Below are 20,040 nucleotides of genomic sequence, written 5' to 3' on the forward strand. Positions count from 1 at the left end.
GACTTTCTGTCTTCATTTAATGAGCCATCTTCATTTGATTAAAAACACCATAGTAACCTCCTCGCACCCAGAGAGAAAGAGACAGGAAGATAGAGAAGGGAGAGAGAGAGACAAACTATGGAGAAGGCTTACAGTGTATATTTGATTAAAGCTGCATGGTATTGCAGTCACACCGTATCATTAATTTATCAGCATATGGATTCTCAGATTGCAACAGCTTTGTCTGTCACACCAGCACTGGAGAACAGTGTGTGTGTGTGTGTGTGTGCGCGTGCGTGCGTGCGTGCGTGCGTGCGTGCGTGCGTGCGTGCGTGCGTGCGTGCGTGTTTGCTTCAAAGACAGGCTGTATTCAGCCTGGAACATGGGGTTTTAAACGACAAGACACACACACTCCTGCATTAGCTGTGTCCTTGCAGCAGCAGGGTGAGATGAGATGAAGATAAGAAAGACTAGAAAGTAAACATATAACAAAGAACCCATAAACACTTTTCTCATCCTCTCTGAAGGCTTTAACCTGAGACCAGACAGTGGAGGAGAGATGAAGCCTGAAAGACTGTAGTCTGGGACTCATTATTTGGTGAAACACATTATTATACAACAACAGTCTGTCTGGCCCTGGTCCCTGCATGGAGATTTGTCCTTAAACCATTTGTGATGTCTCAGAGTGTCTCTTTGTACTCTATCTGAGCCAACCCAAATCCTGTGATTGGTAGTAAACACAGTATAGACAGAAAGACAGAACAAAAGACAGATGGGAGGACATGGGATAGTATAGTGCTCAAGACTGCAAACAAACCAAACTGTTTTCAATATTTGAATTGCAAATTCTTATGATTAACAGTGACACGCTTACTTACACTCTCTTCCCAACAATGCAGAGAGAAATAACATGGGTTACCAGTACCGAGTCCATGTGCAGGAGTATGAAGTATGACATGTAACTAGGAATAAAGTGACAGTTACTAAACAGCGTATGTGATGAGTCAAAGTTAGTGCAAAAGGGTCAATGCAGATAGTTACAGAGTTAATTATTCACCAGTCTTATGGCTTGGGGGTAGAAGCTGTTCAGGGTCCTGTTGGTTCCAGACAGTACCACTTGCCGTGCGGTAGCAGAGAGAACAGTCTATAACCTAGGTGGCTGGAGACTTTGGCAATTTTTAGGGCCTTTCTCTGACACCGCCTTGTATAGAAGTCCTGGATGGCATGAAGCTTGACCCAGTGATGTACTGGGCCGTACACACTACCTTCTGTATCGCCTTGCGGTCGGATGCCAAGCAGTTTCCATACCAAGTGGTGATGCAGCCAGTCAAGATGCTCTCAATGGTGCAGCTATAGAACTTTTGGAGGATCTGAGGGCCCATGACAAATCTTTTCAGCCTCCTGAGTGGGAAGAGGCGTTGTCGTGCCCTCTTTTTAAATGTTCTGATTTCACCTTTATTTAACCAGGGAGGCCAGTTGAGAACAAGTTCTCATTTACAACTGCGACCTGGCCAAGATAAAGCAAAGCAGTGCGACAAAAACAACAACACAGAGTTACACATGGGATAAACAAACATACAGTCAATAACACAATAGAAAAGTCTATATACAGTGTGTGCAAATGAAGTAACGAGGTAAGGCAATAAATAGTCCATAGTGGCGAATTAATTACAATTTAGCAATTAACACTGGGGTGATAGATGTGCAGATGAGAATGTGCAAGTAGAAATACTGGTGTGCAAAAGAGCAGAAAAACAAAACAAATATGGGATGAGGTAGGTAGTTGATTGGCTAGATGGGCTATTTACAGATGGGCTGTGTACAGCTGCAGCGATCGGTAAACTGCTCTGACAGCTGATGCTTTAAGTTAGTGAGGGATGTATAAGTCTCCAACTTCAGTGATTTTTGCAATTCGTTCCCGTCATTGGCAGCAGAGAACTGGGAGGAAAGGCGGCCAAAAGAGGTGTTGGCTTTGGGGATGACCAGTGAAATATACCTGCTGAAGCACGTGCTACAGGTGGGTGTTGCTATGGTGACCAGTGAGCTGAGATAAGGCGGGGCTTTACCTAGCAAAGACGTATAGATGATCTGGAGCCAGTGGTTTTGGTGACGAATATGTAGCGAGGACCAGCCAACAGGTCACAGTGGTGGGTAGTATATGGGACTTTGGTGACAAAACGGATGGCACTGTGATAGACTGCATCCAATTTGCTGAGTAGAGTGTTGAAGGCTATTTTGTAATTGTGTTGAAGGAATTCTAAATTCCTCTGTATTATTTCCCAATCAGAATTCATCACTCTGTCAATGCATTTGAAGGGCTTGTAAAGACCCTATATTTTTATAAGAATGGACAGAGCCCCGGTCTTAAAAGTCAGGTAACAGCGTTTAATTCAAGAGAGTACTGGTACATACACATTTTTCCACAGGTTATAAACTAAAAATGACGTCAGCGTTTTCTAAATGTTCTATCTCTTCATGACACTAGTAGAGAGGCCATATAGTTCTCGAGCCTTCCCTCCTCGCCTGAAGCCAAGGTCAGTCATTGTAAATCAGCATTCTAGACAGTCTGGAGATAGTCCGTCCCTGCCATCTGGAGATAGTTCATTCATTTGTACAAAGGAACAGACCGTCATTGTTACTAAACTCCTGACTATATTACATACAATTGGGAATGGGAGCAAGAGAGAAAATTCATATATGTACAGTACATAATAGCATTTGGACTAGTCAGTCCTGATTGAAATATACATAATTAGTCATCATTGATAAAAAATTCCCTTAACAAATTGACATTTGCCGAAGTCAAGGATCGGTAGGATAGTCAGTTTTACGAGGGTATGTTTGGCAGCATGAGTGAAGGATGCTTTGTTGCGAATAGGAAGCCGATTCTAGATTTCATTTTTGATTGGAGGTGCTTAATTAATATGTGTCTGGAAAGAGAGTTTACAGTCTAGCCAGACACCTAGGTATTTATAGTTGTCCACATATTCTAAGTCAGAACCGTCCAGAGTAGTGATGCTAGTTGGGCGGGCGGGTGCAGGCAGCGATCGGTTGAAGAGCATGCAATTAGTTTTTCTAGCATTTAAGAGCAGTTGGAGGCCACGGAAGGAGTGTTGTATGGCATTGAAGCTCGTCTGAAAGTTTGTTAACACAGTCTCCAAAGCACGGGCCAGATGTATACAGAAAGGTGTCGTCTGCGTAGAGGTGGATCAGGGAATCACCCGCAGCAAGAGTGACATCATTGATATATACAGAGAAAAGAGTTGACTCTTCACGACTGTGTTGATGTGTGTGGACCATGATAGATCCTTAGAGATGTAGACACAGATGAACTTGAAGCTTTCGACCCGCTCCACTACAGCCCCGTTGATGTGAAGGGGGGCGTGCTCAGCCCTCCGTTTCCTGTAGTCCACGATCAGCTCCTTTGTCTTGCTGACGTTGAGGGAGAGGGAGAGGTAGTTGTCCTGACACCACACTACCAGGTCTCATCGTCATTGGTGATCAGGCCTACCACCTTTCTGTCATCAGCAGCATATCACCCTTCATCCCAATCCTGGCTTTCCTCTGAAGCTAAGCTGGGTTGGTCCTTGTCGGTCCCTGGATGGGATACCAGCTGCTGCTGGAAGTGGTGTTGGAGGGCCAGTAGGAGGCCCTTCTTCCTCTCTTCAAAAAAAATAAATGTCCCAGGCGTAAGGTGCTGTCTTTCGGATGGGACGTTAAACGGGTGTCCTGACTCTCTGTGGACACTAAAGATCCCATGGCACGTATCGTAAGAGTAGGGGTGTTAACCGTGGTGTCCTGGCTACATTCCCAATCTGGCCCTCATACCATCATGGCAACCTAGTCATCCCCAGCTTCCAATTGGCTCATTCATCCCCTCCCGCTCCCCTGTAACTATTCCCCAGGTTGTTGCTGAAAATGAGAATGTGTCCTCAGTCAACTTACCTGGTAAAATAAGGGGGTAAAAATGTATGATGGTGTTGGAATCGTGGGTGAATAGGGAGTACAGGAGGGTACTAAGCACTCACCCCTGAGGGGCCCCTGGGTTGAGGGTCAGCATGGCAGGTGTGCTGTTGCCTACCCTTACCACCTGGGGGGGGGGGGGCGTGTGGAAGTCCAGGATCCAGTTGCAGAGGGAAGTGTTCAGTCCCAGGGTCCTTAGCTTAGTGATGAGCTTGGAGGGCACTATGGTGTTTAACGCTGAGCTGTAGTCAATGAACAGCATTCTCACCTAGGTGTTCCTCTTGTCCAGGTAGGAGAGGGCTTAAACAAATCTACTTTGAAACAAAAGTACTTGATTTCCCTAACTCAAAAAGGAAGACACCTGTGCCATGTCTGATATACAGTTGAAATGCATAACATTTTGAGGTTGCATTCCAATATTACACTTTATATTCATCACATAAGACTGAAATATAACAAAAGTGTTTGACATAGAAACACAGGATTTTCATAATTAAAAAAATATGAACATTCCACCCATGAGGCCAAAGAGGGCACTTTTGGTAATTGACTGCAGGAAAGGGCTACAGGTCGTACAACGGGCTACAGAGAACCTAATCAGCTTCAATGATAGTTTGTAAGCCCTGCCACATTCTCAGAGCCGGCGTAGTAGTAGTTTCATTGGAGGGTGTAGCGGGATTTCTCAGAAGCATCCAGATAAGTGTCCTGCTCCTTGAAAGGGGCAGCTCTAGCCTTTAGCTCAGGCCAAGATGTTGCCTGTAATCCATGGCTTCTGGTTGGGATATGTACATACCGTCACTATGGGGACGACATCATCAATGCACTTATTAATGAAGCTGGTGACTGATGTGGTAAACTTCTCAATGTCATCGGATGAATCACAGAACACATTCCAGTCTGTGCGAGCAAAACAGTCCTGTAGCTCAGCATCCACTTCATCGTACCACCTCCGTATTCAGCGCGTCACTGGTACTGTTTGAGTTTTTGCTTGTAAGCGGGAATCATGAGGATAGAGTTAAAGGCAATTTATGCTTGATCCAAAAATGTGGTCGGAGGCTCCGTATTGAGGGTGTGACGCAGCGCCGTGTGCTCCGTATAGCTCTGCATTGACATGTTTGGTTGACGGTTGGTGGTGTTCGAACTCACCTCCTTGACAACTTCCTTCACAACAGGTCTGCTCTGCTACGCGAAGCACAAGAAGTATGAATGCCCTGACTTCTGCAGAAGTCATATTGTAGTAAAGGCTGTGTGGCCACTGCAGACATCGGATTGACCATGTCGAGCATTTTATGGTCATATTTGCCAAATGGAGGGCGAGGGAGAGCTTTGTATGTGGAATAAAGATGATCTAGAGTTTTTTGCCTTTAGTTGCACAGGTGACATGCTGGTAGAAATGAGGTAAAATAGATTTCTGTTTTACTGCATTAATATCACCGACCACTAGGAGCGCTGCCTCTGGATAAGTATTTTCTTGTTTGCCTATTCCCTATACAGCTCATTGAGTGTGGTCTTATTGACAGCATCAGTTTGTGGTGGTAAATAGAGAGCTACGAAAAATATAGATGAAAACTATTTTGGTCAATTGTATGGTTTACAGCTTATCATAAGCTATTCTAACTCCGGCGAGCAGAACCTCCCACCTTGAGCTTACCCGACGCTGCCGTCCTGTCTTGCCGATGCATATTATCCATGTCCTTATTCAGCCACAACTTCGAGAAACATAGGATATTACAGTTCTTCACGTCCCGTTGATAGGATTTATGTAATTGTAAAGTATAAATCTTCATCCAAATCGAGATTAGTGGTCACTGTTCTGATGTCCAGAAGCTCTTTTCGGTCATAGGAAACGATGGCTGAAACATTATGTACAATTAAGATCAGCCAACAAAAAAGCCCCATAAAATTACAGAGTTGGTCAGGAGCCTGTAAAACGATAGCTATGGTCTCTCTTTCTCTGGTCTCTCTTTCTCTGGTAACTCTGTCTCTGGTCTCTCTCTCTTTCTCTGTCTCTGGTCTCTCTCTCTCTGGTCTCTTTCTCTTTCTCTCTACTTAAGATTTTACTCACTATTCTGATCTCTTTTCCCTGTCCCATTGTCATTTTATCTGTCCCCCTGCTTGTCTCACTGTCCCCTCTCTCTCTCTCTCTCTCTCCTTCCTTCCTTCCTTCCTTCCTTCCTTCCTTCCTTCCTTCCTTCCTTCCTTCCTTCCTTCCTTCCTTCCTTCCTTCCTTCCTTCCTTCCTTCCTTCCTTCCTTCCTTCCTTCCTTCTTTCCTTCCTTCCTCCCTCTCTCTCTCTGTCTCTCTCAGCAGGGAGGTAAAGGATCGTGGTGCTCTCTCCCCTGGCTCCCTACTTCCTCACGCATCATCATCGCCAACAAACCCTGGCTCCGATTGGTCCTCACCATGACAACCACCGCTCTTATACTGGTCATGGCTGTGTTCAACATGGTGTGTGTGTGTGTGTGCGCGTGAGTGTAGAGGATGTGCCAGGCAAAACTGGCAGGCGAGTCTTCCGTTATAGCCATCAAAATGGTACTTGCAATGTAATGAATGTCATTCCACTGGTAGATCACACTGGAATACAGCCTAGTAGGGCTAAAATCTAACTTATCTTCTTTCTCTCTTCAAAAACCTCTTTCCAGTTCTTCCTGGAAGATGATGTTTTGACCACACACCCTACCATGAACCTGACCAATGACAGCATTCTCAGCTCCCACAGCCACACCTACCTCACGGATGGAAATAAGTTCTACTTACCTGTGAGTACATCTACCAGCCGTGTAGGCACAGGTGGGCCACCCACAAGGAAGCCAAGCCCAAGTCCAATCAAACTGGAAAATCTGTTTAAAAAAATGTATGCTCTCTACTTGTCAGTCAAATCAATAAAATGTCATTTGTCACATGCTTCGTAAACAACAGGTGTAGACTAACAGTGAAACGCTTACTTTTGGCTCCTTTTCCAACAATGCATAGTTATAGAAATATACAAATAACATGGCTATATACAGGGAGTACCAGTACTGTTGTGTCGTCAGCAAATTTGATGATGGTGTTGGAGTCATGCGCTCCCCTGTAACTATTCCCTTGGTTGTTGCTGAAAATGAGAATGTGTCCTCAATCAACTTACCTGGTAAAATAAGGGGGGGAAAATGTATGATGGTGTTGGAGTCGTGGGTGAACAGGGATTACTGGAGGGGATTAAGCACACACCCCTGAGGGGCCCCCGTGTTGATGCTCAGTGTGGCGGATGTGTTGTTGTCTACCCTCACCGCTTGGGGGAGGCCCGTCAGGAAGTCCAGGATCCGGTTGCAAAGGGAGGTGTCCAGTCCCAGGGTCCTGAGTTTGATGATGAGTTTGGAGGAGACTATGGTGTTGAATGCTGCGCTGTAGTCAATGAACAGCATTCTTACATGGGTATTCCTTTTGTCCAGGTGGGTGAGGGTAGTATGGAGTGCAATAGAGGTTGCATCATCTTGATTTTGATCTGTTGGGGCGGTATGTGAATTGGAATGGGTCCAGGCTGTCTGGGATGATGGTGTTGATGTGAGCCATGACCAGCCTTTCAAAACCTTTCATGGCTATAGATGTGAGTTCTAAGGGGTGAAAGTAATTTAGGCAGGTTACCTTGGTGTTCTTGGGCACAGGGACTATGGGGGTCTGCTTGAAACAAGTTGCTATTACAGACCTTGGCATGGGTCCCCAGATCCCCAAAAGTTGCACCATCAGGAGCATCCTGTTGGAATCGGCTAAACTTTGAACATTGAGATATTAAATAAATGATAGAGAAGAAGCTTTGAATAGAAAGAGTCTGTAGAAAGCCAGACGGCTTTGGAATGTGTTTGATGGAGGAGAGGAGAGTGACGTGTTGATATAGGGAAGACAGATGGATATGTGTGGATTTGTTGAAGGAGGGGTTGAGGTCAGGAGGTGAGGGGTGAGGTCAGTTCCCCTTAAGGGAGTAATCAGGGTTTATCTGGTTACCTTGTTCCTGTTGGGCATAAACTAAGGATGGAGAGAGGGAGTGTCTTAAGTAGGATGTATATAACTGTGATGGAGAAAAATGTTTTGCGGTCTGATTACAGCTGTACAGAACCTTTGGGTGTCCGTGGGTTATTAACCTCTCTAGTGTCCGTGGGTTATTTACTCTGAAAAATAAGAACCTAACAATCCTGACCGGTTGCATCAGCGCCTGGTATGGCAACTGCTCGGCATCCGACCTTTAGTCACTACAGAGGGTAGTGTGTACGGCCCAGTACATCAGTGGGGCCAAGCTTCTTGCCATCCAGGACCTACAGTTGAAGTCGGAAGTTTACATACACCTTAGCCAAATACATTTAAACTCAGTTTTTCACAATTCCTGACATTTAATCCAAGTAAAAATGCCCTGTTTTAGGTCAGTTAGGATCACCACTTTATTTTAAGAATGTGAAATGTCAGAATAATAGTAGAGAGAATGATTTATTTCAGCTTTTATTTCTTTCATCACATTCCCATTGGGTCAGAAGTTTACATACACTAAATTAGTATTTGGTAGCATTGCCTTTACATTGTTTAACTTGGGTCAAACGTTTCGGGTAGCCTTCCACAAGCTTCCACAATAAGTTGGGTGAATTTTGGCCCATTCCTACTGACATAGCTGGTGTAACTGAGTCAGGTTTGTAGGCTCGCACATGCTTTTTCAGGTCTGCCTACATATTTTCTATAGGATTGAGGTCAGGGCTTTGTGATGGCCACTCCAATACCTTGACTTTGTTGTCCTTCAGCCATTTTGCAACAACTTTGGATGTATGTTTGGAGTCATAGTCCATTTGGAAGATCCATTTGTGAGCAAGCTTTAACTTCCTGACGGATGTCTTGAGATGTTGCTTCAATATATCCACATAATTTTCCTGCCTCATGATGCCATCTATTTTGTGAAGTGCACCAGTCCCTCCTGCAGCAAAGCACCCCGACAACATGATGCTGCCATCCCCGTGCTTCACGGTTGGGATTGTGTTCAAATCAAATCAAATTTATTTATATAGCCCTTCGTACATCAGCTGATATCTCAAAGTGCTGTACAGAAACCCAGCCTAAAACCCCAAACAGCAAGCAATGCAGGTGTAGAAGCACGATGGCTAGGAAAAACTCCCTAGAAAGGCCAAAACCTAGGAAGAAACCTAGAGAGGAACCAGACTATGTGGGGTGGCCAGTCCTCTTCTGGCTGTGCCGGGTGGAGATTATAACAGAACATGGCCAAGATGTTAAAATGTTCATAAATGACCAGCATGGTCGAATAATAATAAGGCAGAACAGTTGAAACTGGAGCAGCAGCACGGCCAGGTGGCCAGGTGGACACGGCAAGGAGTCATCATGTCAGGTAGTCCTGGGGCATGGTCCTAGGGCTCAGGTCCTCCGAGAGAGAGAAAGAAAGAGAGAAGGAGAGAATTAGAGAACGCACACTTAGATTCACACAGGACACCGAATAGGACAGGAGAAGTACTCCAGATATAACAAACTGACCCTAGCCCCCCGACACATAAACTACTGCAGCATAAATACTGGAGGCTGAGACAGGAGGGGTCAGGAGACACTGTAGCCCCATCCGATGACACCTCCGGACAGGGCCAAACAGGAAGGATATAACCCCACCCACTTTGCCAAAGCACAGCCCCCACACCACTAGAGGGATATCTTCAACCACCAACTTACCATCCTGTTCTTCGGCTCCCCCTTTTTCCTCCAAACATAATGATGTTCATTAACAGTTCTATTTTTGTTTCATCAGACCAGAGGTCTTTCTCCAAAAAGTACAATCTTTGTCCCCATGTGCAGTTGCAAACCGTAGTCTGGCATTTTTATGGCGGTTTTGGAGCAGTGGCTTCTTCCTTGCTGAGCGGCCTATCAGGTTATGTCGATATAGGACTCATTTTACTGTGGATATAGATACGTTTGTAACTGTTTCCTCCAGTATCGTCACAGGGTCCTTTGCTGTTGTTCTGGGATTGAGTTGAGCTTTTCGCACCAAAGTGCGTTCATCTCTAGGAGACAGAATGCGTCTAATAAAATAATATGTCTGTAAACAATTGTTGGAGAAATGACTTGTGTCATGCACAAGTTGTCCTAACCAACTTGCCAAAACAATAGTTTGTTAACAAGATATTTTTGGAGTGGTTGAAAAATGAGTTTTAATGACTCCAACCTATGTGTATGTAAACTTCCGACTTCAACTGAATATACTAGGCGTCAGTGGAAGGCCCCAAAAAATGTAAAAGACTCCAGTCACCCTAGTCATAGATTGTTCCCTCTGCTACAGCACGGCAAGCGGTACCTGAGGGCCAAGTCTAGGTCCAAAAGGCTCCTTAACAGCTACAAGACTGCTGAACAATTAATTAAATAGCCACCCGGACAATTTACATTGACACCCTCCCCCTTTGTTTTTACACTGCTGCTATTCGCTATTTATTATTCATGCATAGTCACTTTACCCCCACCTACATTTACAAATGACCTTGACTAACCTGTACCCCCGCACATTGATTCGGTACCGGTACTGAATATAGCCTCGTTATTGTTATTTTATTGTGTTATTTTTTCTTCTCTTTTTTACTTTAGTTTATTTAGTAAATCTTTTCTTAACTTTATTTCTTGAACCTGATTGTTGGTTCAGTGTTTTTAAGTAAGCATTTCACAGTAAGGTTTACACCTGTCGTATTCGGCCCATGTAACACATACAATTTGATTTGATTTGAATTGATGTCTGTGCCCAGTGGGATATGTCACTGTGCTTCTATGGCTATATGCACCATGCCACTGACTACTTCATTTGTTCATTTAGCAAACAAGACAGCTCATAATCCAGTGCCTTTATCACAGTAAACACACCTACAGTATATTTGAACTTTAATTAGCTTAAAAATGCAATATGTTCGCTCTGCCTCATGGCAAAATGTGTAGAATAGCATGAGATTGGCTATAAAACAGCATCATTTTCTCTCAGTCTCATGGCAAAATGTGTAGAATAGCATAAGATTGGCTATAAAACAGCATCATTTTCTCTGTCTCATGGCAAAATGTGTAGAGTAGCATGAGATTGGCTATAAAACAGCATCGTTTTCTCTGTCTCATGGCAAAATGTGTAGAATAGCATGAGATTAGCTGTTTCCTCTCCTAAAAAATACAGTACCAGTCAAAAGTTTGGACACACCTATTCATTCCAGTGTTTTTCTTGAAATAACACGTATGGAATCATCTAGTAACCAAAAAAGTGTTAAACAATCCAAATATATTTTAGATTTTAGATTCTTCAAAGTAGCCACCCTTTGCCTTGATGACAGCTTAATCCGTTTGAGCCAATCAATTGGGTTGTGACAAAGTAGGGGTGGTATACAGAAGATAGCCTTATTTGGTAAAATACGAAGTCCATATTGTGGCAAGAAGAGCTCAAATAAGCAAAGAGAAACATACATTACTTTAAGACATGAAGGTCAGTTAATACTGAACATTTCAAGAACTTGGAAAAACCATCAAGGGCTATGATGAAACTGGCTCTCATGAGGAACGCCACAGGAAAGGAAGACCCAGAGTTACTTCTGCTGCAGAGGATAAGTTCATTAGAGTTAACTGCACCTCCGATTGCAGACCAAATACATGCTTCAAAGAGTTCAAGTAACAGACACATCTCAACATCAATTGTTCAGAGGAGACTGCGTGAATCAGGCCATGGTCAGATTTCTGCAAAGAAACCACTACTAAAGGACACCAATAATAAGAAGAGACTTGCTTGGGCCAAGAAATACGAGCAATGGACATAAGACCGGTGGAAATCTGTCCTTTGGTCTGATGAGATTTTTGGTTCCAACCGCCGTGTCTTTGGGAGACGCAGAGGAGGTGAACAGATGATCTCTGCATGTGTGGTTCCCACCGTGAAGCATGGAGGAGGTGTGATGGTGTTGGGGTGCTTTGCTGGTGACACTGTTCGTGATTTATTTAGAATTCATGACCCACTTAACCAGCATGGCTACCACAGCATTCTGCAGCGATACGCCATCCCATCTGGTTTACGCTTCGTGGGACTATCATTTGTTTTTCAACAGGACAATGACCCAAAACACACTGTGTAAGGGCTACGTGACCAAGAAGGAGAGTGATGGAGTGCTGCGTCAGATGACCTGGCCTCCACAATCAACCGACCTCAACCAAATTGAGATGGTTTGGGTCTGCGGAGTGAAGAAAAAGCAGACAGTAAGTGCTCAGCATATGTGGGAACTCCTTCAAGACTATTGGAAAAGCATTCCTCATGAAGCTGGTTGAGAGAATGCCAAGAGTGTGCAAAGTTGTCATCAAAGGCAAGGGGTGGCTACTTTGAATAATCTAATTTGTGTAACACTTTTTGGTTACTATATGATTCAATTTGTGTTATTTCATGGTTTTGATGTCTTCACTATTATTTTTTAATGCAGAAAATAGTACAAATAAAGAAAAACCCTTGAATGAGTAGGTGTGTCCTAACTTTTGACTGGTACTGTATATATTGTTACTTTTTTCACACAACTAATGTCTGGCTACGCTACTAACATCTACTCTGGGTCATACCTGGGTTTCAAATATTTATAATACTTCAGGTGAAAAATGTGCTTTCCTTTCAGGAAGAGTCTGAATTTTGGGGATTATTCCATGTTTCCAATATTGGATTTCATTAAGTTAGTGTTCGTCACTAGCGTTCTGTTTTTATTAGTTCATAGTAGAAAAGTCCTTCCTTTGTAAACCATTTTAAGTCAACACTCATATTTCTTTAACCAGGGCCACAAAAGTAATGTTTGTTTACATTGTCTATCATAAACGTTACACCAATCACAATCAATCCGTTTGTGTGTGACTGTGTACTGTAGACTGTTGATCTACTCGGTGTGTTTTCACAGCAGGATTACAACAGCTGACAGAGAACTGAGAGACACTGTGCTGCTGTCAATGTGTCGTGGTGACACTGAGAGGGCTCTAGAAGTGGCCTTGTTTTTTTTTACTTGGATAGTATCTCAATAGTATAAAGTGGCTTCCTCTCCGTGTCTCCTCTCCTTCATCTTAATAGTCAAAAGTAGTTCAAGTTCATGGGAAACTGGCTCGCATCTGGTGTGGTGTCGCAACTGTTTTTCCCTCAATTGCATTTGAATGACTTGTGCGACAGCCCTAGTCTTCCCGCATTGCTTCACACACTTCACACACACCTACATAATCACTCACTCCTAGCTACGTCTGTGGCAAGATCATCTCTGTCTGTAGGAAACAAAAACTCTGTCCTCCTGAGATTTAGTATTGATTTAGTGTTTATCAGCACTAGAGAAGAGCCTTGCTGAATAGGGCTTGACAAGCTCATTACTGATGTTTTACACCTCATGGAACTCATGTGAACTGAAATAATTAATGATCAGACCCAGTCCATTTTCATACAGTTTTCATTTTTATTTTTTTACCTTCTGTGTACAACTTTATCTAATAGTTAACAATAATATCTTACACATCATGACCCTCCTCCATAGTGTCCAACACCTCAATCTCATTCCCCTATTTTATAAATAGTTTTTCTTTATACACTGGACCCATTTCTTTTGAATAATTGTGGTTATCCACTTTTCACCACTGATGCATGTGCCCCTGTGGCCATTCACAGCCCGCAATCTGATTTAATGTGGCCCCTACTTCTAGTTCAGGCTTTCATTCACACATCTCCCTTCACCATTAGTCTTGACTGGGAGCCAATTCCCTCTATTTTCTGCATCAGTATTATTCCTTAATTTTCTCTCTCTTTTTTTCACTTCTCTTTGCTAATAGAGACACCTCTCTTTGCTAATAGCCCGGACCCATTTCTCATATCTTCTAAATGAATGGTGTTTACCCTCTTCAGCCAGTAATAGCTAGACCTGATTCACTGCTCTCCACATATTCAGTTATACTATATACTTCACTCTTCCTTCCTTCCTTCCTTCCTTCCTTCCTTCCTTCCTTCCTTCCTTCCTTCCTTCCTTCCTTCCTTCCTTCCTTCCTTCCTTCCTTCTTTCCTTCCTTCCTTCCTTCCTTCCTTCCTTCCTTCCTTCCTTCCTTCCTTCCTTCCTTCCTTCCTTCCTTTCTTTCTTTCTTTCTTTCTTTCTTTCTTTCTTTCTTTCTTTCTTTCTTTCTTTCTTTCTTCCTTCCTTCCTTCCTTCCTTCCTTCCTTCCTTCCTTCCTTCCTTCCTTCCTTCCTTCCTTCCTTCCTTCCTTCCTTCCTTCCTTCCTTCCTTCCTTCCTTCCTTCCTTCCTTCCTTCGCTCCCTACCCTCCTTCCTCTAGTTCAGTAACTTGTTTTGATCCATTGCCCTGTGTTGGCCCAGCTCTCCCTTAATGGACCATAATAATAAGTGATACTCGCTAAAGAGCCATATTCCATTTTTTATAGGCCAGGATATATGATGTCCATTATAGTTTTGGGGGGGAAATGTTGACTGGACATTTTTGAGAGGAACTGTTGTTATGGCTTGCTAATGTAGACTCATAAAGTAGAGTCTAGTCTATTGTTTGACTCTCTCCATCTGTCTAGAGCTTTCAGAAAGATTTCATATCCCTTGATTTATTTCACATTTTGTTGTGTTACAGCCTGAATTAAAAATGGATGAGATATACATGTTTTTCTCACCTATCTCCAACAAATAACCTATAATGACAAAGTGCACATTTATTTAAAATGAAATACAGAAATTTCTCATTTACATAAGTATCCACACCCCTGAGTCAATACATGTTTGAATTATCTTTGGCAGCGATTACAGCTGTGCGTCTTTCTGAGTAAGTCTCTAAGAGCTTTGCACACCTGGATTGTACAATAATTACACGTTATTATTTTTGAAAGTTCTTCAAGCTCTGTCAAGTTGGTTGTTGATAATTGCAAGACAGCCATTTTCAAGTCTTGCCATAGATTTCCAAGCGGATTTAAGTCAAAACTGTAACTAGTCCACTCATGAATATTCAATGTTGGCTTGGTAATATACTCCAGTGTATGTTTGGCCTTGTTTTAGGTTATTATCCTGCTGAAAGGTGAATTTGTCTCTCAGTGTCTGCTGGAAAGCAGACTGAACAAGGTTTTCCTCTAGGATTTTGCCTGTGTTTAGCTCCATTCCATTTATTTTAACTCCCTGGTCCTTGCTGATGACAAGCATACCCATAACATGATGCAACCACCATGCTTGAAAATATGAAGAGTGGTACTCAGTGATGTGTTCTGTTGGATTTGCCCCAAACATGATGCTTTGTATTCAGGGCATAAAGTACATTTCTTAGTCACATTTTTTGCAATTTTACATTAGTGCCTTGTGCATGTTTTGGAATATTTGTATTCTGTACAGGCTTCCTTCTTTTCACTCTGTCATTTAGGTTAGTATTGTGGAGTAACTACAATGTTGTTGATCCATCCTCCGCTTTCTCCTATCACAGCCATTAAACTCTGTAACTGTTTTAAAGTCACCATTGGCCTCATGGTGAAATCCCTGAGCGGTTTCCTTCCTCTCCGGCAACTGATTTAGGAAGGACACCTGTATCTTTGTAGTGATTGGGTGTATTGATACACCATTCAAAGTGTAATTAATAACTTCACTATGCTATAAGGGATATTTAATGTCTGCTTTTTATTTGACCCATCTACCAGTAGGTGCCCTTCTTGGCAAAGCATTGGAAAACCTCCCTGGTCTTTGTGGTGGAATCTGTGTTTGAAATTCACTACTCGACTGAGGGAACTTACAGATTATTGTGTGGGGTACAGAGATGATGTAGTCATTCAAAAATCATGTTAAACACTAGTATTGCACACGGAGTGAATGAATGCAACTTATTGTGTGATTTATTGAACACATTTTTACTCCTGAACTTATTTAGGCTTGCCATCACAAAGAGGTTGAATATTTATTACTCAAGACATTTCAGCTTTTCATTATTAATTAATTTGTAAGAATTTCTAAAATCATAATTCCACATTGACATTATGGGGTATTGTGTGTAGGGCCAGTGACAAAGTCTACATGTAATCAATTTTAAATTCAGGTTATAACACAACAAAATGTGGAAAAAGTCAAGGGGTGTGAATACTTTCTGAAGGCACTGATATCTCAAAAGATTAGATATAAAATATTTTATTGACTTCTCATCCCTTCTTTCCCTTCCTCTTTCTCCCTCTCTTCTCTCTCCCATCCACTCTCTCCCACCTCCTCTCTCTCTCTCTTTCTTTCTCCCTTCTCCCCCTTTTCTCTCTCTCTCTCTCACTCCCACCCTCCTTCTCCACCCTCCTTCTCTCATTTTCTCTACTCTCTCTCATGCTCTCTCTCTCCACCCCTCTGTATCTCTCAATGTAGTATTTTATCTACTGTTGTATCCTGGGTCTGGTGTCATGTTCTGTGTTCCTGAGGATCAACTACGAGCTGAAGATGGTTGTCATGCTAGTTGCCGTGGTGACCTACAACATCATCATCCTCCAGACACACGCACACCTGCTGGACGGATATAGTACTGCACTCTATAGCACACAGACACTGGACAGGTACACACACAAACACATGCACACACACTGAACAGGCTAGAGAGACAGCTTTCCTTTTATGAAAACCCTGTTATTAACACAATGCTCCTTTCCTTCGGCCCTGATGTAATATATAGGGTAGAAGCCATAGACATACAGCCTTCAGGGAATGACTGTGCATGTGTGTGTAGGGTTGAGGCACACACACATGCACACACAAGCACACAGAAACCAACCAACCCACCCACCCACACACACACTGTTAACACTGTTTCTTCCCTTACTGTGATTTGTGCAATAATAGGCCAGGATTCAGAGCCACAGACAAAGTCATTAGGGAATGTCTGTCAAAGCGATATTCCTTTCAACTGTCAATCAAAAGTTGTCGCTATGGAACAGAACTTGGTTGCCGGGGTAATTGTTGTTCGGATCATGACTGACAGGTTCTATGATATTGTGTTTTTGTCTTCATAGAGTGGAATTTATTTTGCTGATATGAATGAGAGAGAGAGAGAGAGAGAGAGAGAGAGAGAGAGAGAGAGAGAGAGAGAGAGAGAGAGAGAGAGAGAGAGAGAGAGAGAGAGAGAGAGAGAGAGAGAGAGAGAGAGAGAGAGAGAGAGAGAGAGAGAGAGGATTCATAGGGGATTCACTCCTTAGATCGATCAAGTTATTACATTGATTGTAAGTTGCACTTTATGGTGGTGAAAGACTTTAATTGTTTTGTTTTTATTCTGTTTTTATTCTGTTTTTCTCTCTCATCCCTCTCTCCTCAGGCCAGGCATTCTAAAGGATCTGAAGACGATGGGTTCTGTTTCTCTCTTCATCTTCTTCATCACTCTACTGGTGTTAGCACGACAGGTACAGTACCTGTTAAACCTGTTATAGCTATTTTTTAAACATTTGATTTCACCTTTATTTAACCAGGTAGGCCAGTTGAGAACAAGTTCTCATTTACAACTGCGACCTGGCCAAGATAAAGCAAAGCAGTGCGACACAAACAACAACACAGAGTTACACATGGGATAAACAAACATACAGTCAATAACACAATAGAAAAGTCTATACACAGTGTGTGTAAATGAGGTAAGAGAAGGGAGGTAAGGCAATAAATAGGCCATAGTGAAATAATTACAATTTAGCAATTAAACACTGGAGTGATAGATGTGCAGAAGATGAATGTGCAAGTAGAGATACTGGGATGCAAAGGAGCAAAAACAAACAGTATGGGGATGAGGTAGTTGGATGGGCTATGTACAGGTGCAGTGATCAGTGAGCTGCTCTGACAGCTGGTGCTTAAAGTCTCCAGCTTCAGTGATTTTTGCAATTCGTTCCAGTCATTGGCAGCAGAGAACTGGAAGGAAAGGCGGCCAAAAGAAGAATTGGCTTTGGGGGTGACCAATGAGATATACCTTCTGGAGCGCGCGCTATGAGTGGATGCTGCTATGGTGACCAGTGAGCTGAGATAAGGAGGGGCGTTACCTAGCAAAGACTTAGAGATGATCTGGAGCCAGTGGGTTTGGCTACGAATATAAAGCGAGGGCCAGCCAACGAGAGCATACACGTCACAGTGGTGGGTAGTATATGGGGCTTTGGTGACAAAACGGATGGCACTCTGATAGACTGTGTCCAATTTGCTGAGTACAGTGTTGGAGGCTATTTTGTAAATGACATCGCCGAAGTCAAGCATCGGTAGGATAGTCAGTTTTACGAGGGTATGTTTGGCAGCATGAGTGAAGGATGCTTTGTTGCGAAATAGGAAGCCGATTCTAGATTTAGTTTTGGATTGGAGGTGCTTAATATGTGTCTGGAATGAGAGTTTACAGTCTAACCAGACACCTAGGTATTTGTAGTTGTCTACAAAGTCAGAACCGTCCAGAGTAGTGATGTTGGACAGGCGGGCAGGTGCTGGGCAGCGATCGGTTGAAGAGCATGCATTTAGTTTTACTTGCATTTAAGAGCAGTTGGTGGCCACGGAAGGAGTGTTGTATGGCATTGAAGCTCATCTGGAGGTTAGTTAACACAGTGTCCAAAGAAGGGCCAGAAGTATACAGAATGGGGACGTCTGCGTAGAGGTGGATCAGAGAATCACCAGTAGCTATGGACCATGTACTAAATATGTGTTAACTATGTAGTATCTATGTGATAGCTATGTCCTGACTATATAACTTCTGACTTCTGCCTGCTTCAATGGTAGCAGGTGAAAATAGAACTCAGTAATTCACACAGATGGAGGACAGAGAGAGAGACAGCAAGATGGAGGGTGTTGTACTGTCTCTTCACTGAGGCAGGGGCTTAGGCATGGGTGGGTCTGGGTAGGCATGGGTGGGTCTGGGTAGGCATTGGTGGGCATGGGTGGGTCTGGGTAGGCATTGGTGGGCATGGGTGGGTCTGGGTAGGCATGGGTGGGTCTGGGTAGGCATGGGTGGGTCTGGGTAGGCATGGGTGGGTCTGGGTAGGCATGGGTGGGCATGGGTGGGCATGGGTGGGTCTGGGTGGGTCTGGGTAGGCATGGGTGGGTCTGGGTAAGCATGGGTGGGTCTGGGTGGGCATTGGTGGGCATGGGTGGGTCTAGGTAGGCATTGGTGGGCATGGGTGGGTCTGGGTAGGCATGGGTGGGTCTGGGTAGGCATTGGTGGGCATGGGTGGGTCTGGGTAGGCATGGGTGGGTCTGGGTGGGCATTGGTGGGCATGGTTGGGTCTGGGTAGGCATGGGTGGGTCTGGGTAGGCATGGGTGGGTCTGGGTAGGCATGGGTGGGCATGGGTGGGTCTGGGTGGGCATGGGTGGGTCTGGGTAGGCATTGGTGGGCATGGGTGGGTCTGGGTAGGCATGGGTGGGTCTGGGTGGGCATGGGTGGGTCTGGGTAGGCATGGGTGGGTCTGGGTAGGCATGGGTGGGTCTGGGTGGGCATGGTTGGGTCTGGGTAGGCATTGGTGGGCATGGGTGGGTCTGGGTAGGCATGGGTGGGTCTGGGTAGGCATGGGTGGGTCTGGGTAGGCATGGGTGGGTCTGGGTAGGCATTGGTGGGCATGGGTGGGTCTGGGTAGGCATGGGTGGGTCTGGGTAGGCATGGGTGGGTCTGGGTGGGCATTGGTGGGCATGGGTGGGTCTGGGTAGGCATGGGTGGGTCTGGGTAGGCATGGGTGGGTCTGGGTAGGCATGGGTGGGCATGGGTGGGTCTGGGTGGGCATGGGTGGGTCTGGGTAGGCATTGGTGGGCATGGATGGGTCTGGGTAGGCATGGGTGGGTCTGGGTGGGCATTGGTGGGCATGGGTGGGTCTGGGTAGGCATGGGTGGGTCTGGGTAGGCATGGGTGGGTCTGGGTGGGCATTGGTGGGCATGGGTGGGTCTGGGTAGGCATGGGTGGGTCTGGGTAGGCATGGGTGGGTCTGGGTAGGCATGGGTGGGTCTGGGTAGGCATGGGTGGGTCTGGGTAGGCATTGGTGGGCATGGGTGGGTCTGGGTAGGCATGGGTGGGTCTGGGTAGGCATTGGTGGGCATGGGTGGGTCTGGGTAGGCATTGGTGGGCATGGGTGGGTCTGGGTAGGCATGGGTGGGCATGGGTGGGTCTGGGTAGGCATGGGTGG

General features: G+C 44.4%; 1 protein-coding gene across 1 annotated transcript in view; it reads left to right on the plus strand.

The window, feature by feature from the left end:
* LOC115128595 (adenylate cyclase type 2-like) overlaps nt 1–20,040 on the plus strand; it is an 82,881-nt gene that overhangs the window by 48,366 nt on the left and 14,475 nt on the right. The window contains exons 16-19 of the mRNA XM_065017829.1: nt 6,252–6,389; nt 6,584–6,700; nt 16,291–16,475; nt 17,228–17,312. Coding sequence (XP_064873901.1) covers nt 6,252–6,389; nt 6,584–6,700; nt 16,291–16,475; nt 17,228–17,312 — 525 coding nt within the window. The remainder of the gene's footprint in view (nt 1–6,251; nt 6,390–6,583; nt 6,701–16,290; nt 16,476–17,227; nt 17,313–20,040) is intronic.

Source organism: Oncorhynchus nerka, linkage group LG4 (genome assembly GCF_034236695.1).
Source record: "Oncorhynchus nerka isolate Pitt River linkage group LG4, Oner_Uvic_2.0, whole genome shotgun sequence".
NCBI lineage: Eukaryota > Metazoa > Chordata > Actinopteri > Salmoniformes > Salmonidae > Oncorhynchus > Oncorhynchus nerka.